Consider the following 8,387-nt stretch of genomic DNA (forward strand, 5'->3'; position numbering starts at 1 on the left):
AGTGCAGAATCGAGATAGACGGATACGCTTGATTGCAGGCTGTGTCGATGCAGAGGATGCCAGGATTTTGACGTCTTGTCGGTGTGAGAAGCAAAAATCACTTGATCAATGTGCCAGCTCCTCCCAGACTCGAGTAAGACACTGAGTTTGTCATCTCCCTCGCGCCGAATGGAGGTCACAGATGCACTTTTATGAAGGTGAGGTTGTGGAAGTTCCGTAATATAGCTTCTACATAGGTACGAGCGCCCCCAGGGATTGTTAACCACTCTGGCTGACCAAAGACTTGTAGTAGGTGATGGTTGGAAAGAATTGTACAAGAGTTTTCACCGGGAATAACAGAGCGGTTTTGTCTGCGGGGGTTGACCAGATGGCAGAAGTCATTGGCTGTTGAAATTGAGGACATTCAGCCCTATGAAGTCTTTAGCACATATGCGGAACAAACGAGCTTACCAGTAGGCAATGACGCCTGAACGCATCTGAATAGCCATTTTCGTTCAAGTATTCCCCAACACTCAGCGATGGACGTGGATCGAGCAGGGCGTCTGGGGCGTTGGCATTGAAACGGATGATATCACACAACATGCGAGCTTGAGCGCCCCAATCAGATGCCCCAGCAAATGCTGCCATTAAACCTGTCCCAGCCCACTCATACTTTGAACCGACGCAAACTGAGAAAGACATTTCGGAGGGACCACTTCGAACGCCCGGTATAGTGAGAAGTCGGGTGAAGTTAGGATACGTGAGCCGATTAAAAACGATGAAACCAGTGTCTACCATAGCATTGGTGGGGAGTGGGACGGTATGGGTATGACCACCAACATATTCATTTGCTTCGAAAAGTTTGACTTGGTGCTCGGAATGTTCATTCAAAAGCTGATCAATTTGTCAGTGAAACATCAAGTATGGAACGTTCAGAGGGTGTCTCAAACGCTCACCCAGACAGCACCTAGTCCACTGATTCCACCTCCAATGACGGCTACCTTCATTCTGAGATGGGCGAAAGAGATCAGGGATTGATCAAGCTGCACAGCCAGTGCAAGGGCTAGAGATCGATGCAGTGACTCAGACTGTGACGTCTTCATCAGCGCCCCAAGGTTTGATGCCCAAAACCACCGGGGCCGGCGCCCTGACTACTCGCAGCCATTGGTCATCTGATTTCACCTCAGCTGCCAAGGGAGTTCTGAAGATGCGTGCTTTTAATGCTTCCTGCAGCTTGGATGGCACCGTATTTTCTAGTGTTCAATTGACGCCCTCAAGATTTTCTCTCCGGGCTAAAAGTGAATTTGCATGTGCGCGGTCATGTACAAAGTGCTATGCCTGTGCGCTGAGGTGATTTCTCATCTCCTGAGCTTTGGTGCAATACCTCAGACTGTTGACTGACCATAAGCTCAGTAAAGTAAAAAAACGTGGAAAGGAGGGAATTTCAGGCTTTTGACTGAGGAGAAGGTCTGTGAAGGAACAAAACATTGAAAAAGAGTTAAGTGGAAACAAAGTCGGGAAGATCTGACCATCTCGACGTCGAGAAGGTCTGTGGTGGACGCAGTGTAGGAGCAGCCGGAATGTATAGGAAATCCACACGATATGTTTCCCGTACATATCTCATTGGCAAATTGTTGTTGAAACCGTTGGATGTCGATTGAGGTATTGATGAGACCATTCCAAGTGTCCGTGTTGCCAACGTAATGTTACCACACGTGAAATAATCAGCAAGCAATAATGGGGGAATTGATCTGTTTTCAAGCCAAGTTAAACATGTGACTGACATCTGCTGTTCGCGGCGTATTAACCTGGAGGGATCCGATGGCGTATAGTATTGACTGGCCTACTCGATGAACAAGGTTGCTGGCTATGAAAAGCAGGGGTGGCAGAGGATGAACAGAGCCAGATGTGTTTGAATATCACTGTGCGTGATGGATTCCTATCGCGGTGGTGGATTGGTTGCGTTGATTCCTGATGGTGTCAAGGATGACATGAGGTGCACAGCTTTGTGTCTCAAGACGTACAGACATGCAATGACATAGGTTTTTTTGTGACAATCATTGTGATTTGAGATCATCCTTGGGCAGGAGGTTACTTGAACTGTTTGTTGTTTCTGACAAACTGGTCATTGTCTTAATTGTTCACATCGAGGTTGTTGATAGAGATGGCCAAGGCAATAAGTATATGGGAACGGAGTAGGGATCTGATTGACAACGCTAATGCGGAAATGATGATAATGTAGATGACAAGGCGGATGGCACAAGGCAAATGGAAAACCTTGCGCTTATCCCTTGTGAAATGTCGTGGATAGATGTGAGGTTGTGCAGATGCGCAGATCCGATTGGTTTCTGCCTCAAGTAAAATACTTGTTTGGCTGAGGGAACGGAGAGTTTGGTCGATTTTGACCAGTTTTGTTTTTGAACCCTTCCTTCGTTTAATTGTTATGAATGATAACAATGCAGCCTGGTCGGCATAACAAATGTCTCACGAGAGAAAACACAAACCTGTTTACTGAAGAGTAAAACAAAGACTTCAGCATTGGAAAACATTGAACATTTTGATATCAGATGTTGAAGTTGTGAGTCGTGTGTCATGGGTCTTTCATAGGGTTTCATGCCCAGCCAGACAATATGCTGAAATATTAGCATCTGTATTGTTAGGAGATTCATCCAGGGCTCGAGAATGAAAGGGACGCCCCTGGGAAATCAAAAGTCTTGAAAACGAGCTCTTGTCCACCGTCCACTCGATAGTTACCTTTTTTACCAATTTGCTGCGTTTTGTGAGTCATCGATTTGACTCTATCGAAATTTCTTCAGCTCGGGGAATCAAAATTATGTGACCAAAGGTTATCGTTCTTTTTCCGCTCAACTGGTAAAGCCAGTGACAGACGAACCATCGAATTTGATGGGAGGAACTCGAACAAATTCGCGGCGAATGGAGGGCATACATATCCAAACTTGCTCTACTCTACGATGGTATTATACTCATGGTGCATGATTCAAGAACGTCTTGTTTTGATAATCTGGTCGAATAATAGTCAAGTCTTGTATTGAAAGGATGACTCGGACCGATGAGTTGTTGACCATTGCGATAAGACGACTGCTTGTGCTCCGCATTAGGGATATCCTTGGCCGTCCATTCATAATTGAACGCAACTTCAAGATGTCTGGGTCTCACACCAGAAATCCCAAAACAATCTAGATGGTATTGCGAGGAAGTCGCTCGTCAGGGCCAATTGATAAATTGAATTTGATGAGACGCAATCATGACCACGTCTTATTGACAACTCTCATCAACTTTCAAGATGTTCTCGATTGTAGGGAATCACTGAAGACGTCTTGATGACCGTAAACAAAGAGAGTGCTCATTGACATCAACTACGCACAAAGTGGGGACGTATCCTCATTAACAAGCGTCCGATTATTCCTCCACAATCGACATGGCTCTCAGCCGGTTGATCTATGAGCTTTACTCGCATCAATGGATTCAAGCTGATCAGAAAAAAACAATCGGCGTCAATGGTGATAAGATTAAAGTATAGACACAGATTCACACATATATTTTTGTAGACTATGTATGATGGGTAGATCTCCCATCCTAGACTCCCAACAATTCTTGAATATCTTCATCTGATTCTTCAGGTTCTGTAAATCAAGAATCACTCTCAAATGGTAATTTAGTTGAAGTACTTCCAACAAACCATACATAATGATTTGGTTTTGAATAGCTTCTGTTCGGTAATCGTGATTGTGGAACAATTGGTCCATCAATCGATTCATTGTCAACATTTTTATCTAAGATTGTTGGAAAATATACGGATTGTTATTTGGTTACCTAGAACCACCAGTTTGTAAGACAGGTAAAATTGTGTATTTATTGTTTGATCCTATTTGACTTGGTAGAGATAAACAAGACGGATTTCTACGATGTGATGATGAACATTCCTATCTTGCTAAAAATGCTAGTGACAGTGGTGCTAATGGTTCATTATCAATTTCAAGATTATCATTCATTGATTCTAGACTAGTGCCTCTAACACCATCTATCGATTTATGGCTCTTGGCTCCTAAGTGCATCAGAATTCCATCCAATAGTTTCTTCGATCTACCTTCTTGTCTAGTAGGTGTAGAGTTTGGTGGCCGTGGCTTTGGGATCACAGGTGGCGAAGAAATAATTGAGGTGATCTTAATTTGTTTTGTGATATATTATTTCGCCTATGTGATAATCTAATATGCATGTCAATCATTGAACCATATGGTGTGAATGACCCAATTGATTGTGATGTACCACTTGTAAATGGCAGTCTTCTCTCGACAAATCTAACTCTATAACAAAATTCCCCGTTGATGGGGCTCGTGGAGATGGTGATCTACTAAAAGTAGGAAAGTGTGGTGCTGACACTGGAACTTTGACCAACAAATGTGTACTATTGTTTTGAGGATTTAACCTAGAGACAGCAAAGCTTTCGGAGTTCGAGGAATTATGTTGAGATCTTCAGATATTTCGCTAAGCATGGACCCGGGTTATTGGTGATATAGAGAGACCATTACGTGTTGCTCATGCGCTAGGAAAATCGTCTACTTGAGGCTTTGATCATATTCAATGTCAGTCAGATGATTTGAATTATCCATAGGGGAAAGAGACTCGCCAAAATGTTGGGTTTTACTTTCACTTGCGCGACCTGTTGAAGCAGCCAGCTTCTGATCTTCAGCAAAATGAAAAGTCTCAAGCATTGTTCCATTGTATAAGATAGTAGATTGACGACTTGTAATCCGATTCTTATGATCATTTTTGAGTCTGTTGTGTATTAGAATAGTCTTCTCACTCGTGGATCCTTAACTTGAGCAAACTTGATGGATGTTTGTTGAAATTTGACGGATGGCTTGCTCTACTCGTTTGTCTTAGACTCAGTGGTCGCGTTAGCGTTGTGTAATAAATCATCATTTAAGTCGAGATAGTCAGATCAATCCGCACAGGCCAGCCAGCTAAAGTCTCAACTCTTTGTAAATACAATATGATGTTTATGTATTCACGCCAGATGCGATTAGCTTTGAGATTGGACACCCATTATTACTCCATTAAATGGAAGACTGAGAAATACAAATGTCGTTAAGCCCTAGTATTTGAAGAGCTTGCTTCCTGGGTCTTGAAGCTAGAACGACTGAAAATCTAGAGAAACTGGTCCATTTACCGAGCAGGTGAAGACCAGATAGAGACCTGTAGAGATGTGCACATGTATAACAGCACTGATAATATTGGCCGGTGCCTCTAAAATCTGAGACCTTCCCTAAGATATGAGAGGACAGTTTCCACTATGAAGTGTTCATGCATGAGGTGATTTGAGAGAGTCTAAAGAAATGATGTCTATTCCTCAATGCGAACGTTATGAGAATAAAAACACTAACTTGCGCGGATGTGCACACGTATAACAACACTGAAATCCTCGGGGGAACCGCTAACATCTGAGACCTTCACTGAGCGACAAGAAAACAGTTTCTACTGTAAAGCGATGATGTATGAGGTGATTTGGGACTATCTCGACAAATGAAGCTCATTCTTTCATTCCTCGATGCGAACGCTACGAGAATGGACACACTAATAGATCACCTAGATATTAAACTCACCAAAGCTTCTTGGGATGCTATATCATGTTGTTTGATCTGTTTCTCGGACAACTGGGCAAAGTAAATTCAGTCGCGGATTAGATGGGATCATACTTGGTCTGGGGGTACGCTTGATTCTGACGCACACAAAACCGTGTATTGAAAGGAAGACGCGTGCAAAATAGCCAAAAGATTAGGTCAACCATGATATGCATATCTCATGTTTGTCGCTTCTGATTATGCATATTTGTGCTTAGGATCCCGGATTCTCGGCGCGGGTTCCTCATCATTTGAGGAGTACACATACGTTATACTTAGCTTCTACAGTCCCTTTCACTCTACCTCTGACCTCATCACTTTCCAAGTCTCGCGACGTAGATCTCATCCTCTTCTTTTGATCACATCCGCCCTGATCAACTGAGTTCAATCTACATCATCAAAATTACCTACGGACCCTAGGATATACCCTACATACATTCTTGGGAAATGAAAGAGAAGTTTTCACTGGCGATTTTAAAGATGACCTATCTGTTGAATGATCATATCCTGTTTGATCCCCTTTTCTACTTTCACTTTTCCTCATCTCTTTTCCTTTTCGCTATTTTCTCTTTTTCAGAGCTATGCCTCAGGTCTTGAGCGTCGTGCTATGGAGCCCGATGAAAGCGCAGACTCTGTCTGTCAAAGGCCGTTGGTCATCCACCTAGACGACAGCCTCTCCGCACCTCCTCCAAAGCCTACAGTCCCCTGCCGAACCAAGATCAGAAGGATGTGTCCAAATGATTACGACAAGGATGGATTGGTATGTCTCTTTATCTATCTCATCTTTTTCTTACTATCCTTCAGACGCGTCCGTTCGGTATATTCATTCTTTGCAACTTTGAAGGATTATGAATCGGGCAAACTTCGAAAAGCTATTCGAGCTGCTCAAGAAGCTTCTCAACCCCAATCCAGTCGCAAAGAGCTCTTGGTTATCAACTGCGGACCAGATGAACCTTCACCAGTAGCTGGACCCTCATCGCGCTCTGAAACCTTGACCGAGCCCAAATTAGACTCCATTGTGAAAGTCCTACGTATGTACCATCCTGAACTTCAACTATTTACAAATCTCAATATCAATGATACGATAACTCTGACCCATCTGTAGGTTCTCACTCACTGAATTCAATCGAGAAGCTCAAGGCCGCGCTTGAAAAAACAAAGGGAAAGATGCGATCGCGAGCTCAAAGTCAGTAATTTGTACACTCTTTGTCATTCAAAATTGACCATATATCTCGTTCTTCAAAGAGGTCTCCAGAAAACTGACGCTCTCTCCCTTCTCTATCACAGGCTCGGTCGACCAAACTCTTTCAAATGCAAACCCCGAACGTTTTATCAAGCGAAGGGGATTAGTAATAGATCCTGAGGCTCTTCAAGGTGCATTGAAGGAAGAATTTGGACTTGAACTCAACCCTGATCCTAACTCCGGATATGCCTATGCTACACCTAGTCAACAATCTCATGACTCTGATGCCTCTGTCTATAGTCAACAATCTCACGACTCTGATGCTTCTATATATAGTCAAACCTCTGCCTGATGTTTACACCCAGGCCTAACTTTCTTGAATTTGTACCCTCCTTTCGGGTCTTAACTGTTGCTCGAACCCGTATCTTGATGATCTTACAACTTATATCTTCATGACCTCTCAACAACTTATACCTTGATGACCTTTCAACAACTTATATCTTGATGAACCCACAATGTATCATTATTGCTTGCAATTCCTTTCCAACGACCAATTCAATTTTACTGTATTCTGAATGATTGGATTGGCAAGTCTGACATTGAGATAAGATGACATTACCTACATAATGCAGGTAGCCTGAACCAATGTCGAGTTAAGCATCGTCCACATCTGCACAAAACCCTGGAATCAAATCATTCTCAGAATGCGGGTTTACTTTGAATTCAGATAGTTCTGAATATCAAGATCTTGACTAAGTTAAATTCTCATACAAAAACTTCAAGTAAACATGAAAATTTATAAGCATTGAGACGAGGAAAAAAAAAATCTTTATATCTTGTTTTACATTGACTCAATTTTGTCAAGACTTCATTAATTATACATTACACAGTATGAGGACACTTGGATTTGATTTATCCTTCATGTGGCATTCATATTTCCTGTAGTTTTTTCCAGGGAGCTTTAATCAAAGACTGACCACAACTTAATTCTGCATTTTCCAAATCTACCATGCATTTCTAAAGATTATCTCAGCCTTGTATAAGGTATGATATGGAGTATTAAAGATAGAATAAATAAGACAAGATATGCTTGTTGAGACAAAGAATCTAAGCCTAAAGTAAGTTGAGCAGATCAGAGATACCATATCATTGAAACAAAATTCCAACTTTCGAATTGTATTGCCTCATTCGGGGATTTTTTTGCTGCAATTTCTCAGGTCATAGAATTGTTTGAGGTGGAAAGTATTGTACTTCAAGTAAGACCAACTGTAGTTGAATGTAGTTTAGTTGTATTGAGCCGCATACCAAGGGTCCAAGTTAATTGAGAATACTCTGTCACACTGAGGCGACAAAAATAGTGAAGGCTTTGACGTGAAAATCCAATGCGCAACTCATGAGTATAACTTAGTTGAAATTATGCATCAGGAATTAGGTCAAAGTGGTTGAACACCCCAGCAAGGGGGATTTTCTCCCTTGGACCCACTGCTATGAACATAAATGAAATCCAGACTTATCAAACCAGAAAGTCAACTGGGATATCCCTTAGTTTACAACTCAAAGTTTGTGAATTGGTGCACCACAAT

General features: G+C 42.2%; 4 protein-coding genes across 4 annotated transcripts; 2 read left to right on the forward strand and 2 right to left on the reverse strand.

The window, feature by feature from the left end:
• Positions 1-420: 420 nt before the first annotated feature.
• Positions 421-986, reverse strand: MELLADRAFT_123267 (amine oxidase; the record flags this gene model as incomplete). Its single annotated transcript, XM_007412730.1, has 2 exons — positions 421-873; positions 936-986. The coding sequence occupies 2 exons, from the start codon at positions 984-986 to the stop codon at positions 421-423; spliced, it is 504 nt and encodes a 167-aa protein (XP_007412792.1).
• A 750-nt stretch (positions 987-1,736) lies between these two features.
• On the reverse strand, positions 1,737-2,009 carry MELLADRAFT_89750 (uncharacterized protein; the record flags this gene model as incomplete). Its single annotated transcript, XM_007412729.1, has 2 exons — positions 1,737-1,842; positions 1,903-2,009. The coding sequence occupies 2 exons, from the start codon at positions 2,007-2,009 to the stop codon at positions 1,737-1,739; spliced, it is 213 nt and encodes a 70-aa protein (XP_007412791.1).
• Positions 2,010-3,418: 1,409 nt separating this feature from the next.
• On the forward strand, positions 3,419-4,417 carry MELLADRAFT_108851 (uncharacterized protein; the record flags this gene model as incomplete). The annotated part of the gene is made up of 5 exons (XM_007412665.1): positions 3,419-3,514; positions 3,621-3,625; positions 3,707-3,829; positions 3,882-4,098; positions 4,283-4,417. The coding sequence occupies 5 exons, from the start codon at positions 3,419-3,421 to the stop codon at positions 4,415-4,417; spliced, it is 576 nt and encodes a 191-aa protein (XP_007412727.1).
• A 975-nt stretch (positions 4,418-5,392) lies between these two features.
• On the forward strand, positions 5,393-7,156 carry MELLADRAFT_108852 (uncharacterized protein; the record flags this gene model as incomplete). The annotated part of the gene is made up of 7 exons (XM_007412666.1): positions 5,393-5,493; positions 5,665-5,707; positions 5,840-5,956; positions 6,199-6,381; positions 6,466-6,652; positions 6,727-6,807; positions 6,909-7,156. 7 exons carry the CDS (start codon positions 5,393-5,395, stop codon positions 7,154-7,156), a joined length of 960 nt encoding a protein of 319 aa, XP_007412728.1.
• Between the last annotated feature and the right edge of the window lie 1,231 nt (positions 7,157-8,387).

The sequence above is a fragment of the Melampsora larici-populina genome (genome assembly GCF_000204055.1).
Source record: "Melampsora larici-populina 98AG31 unplaced genomic scaffold MELLAscaffold_32, whole genome shotgun sequence".
Taxonomy (NCBI): Eukaryota; Fungi; Basidiomycota; class Pucciniomycetes; order Pucciniales; family Melampsoraceae; genus Melampsora; species Melampsora laricis-populina.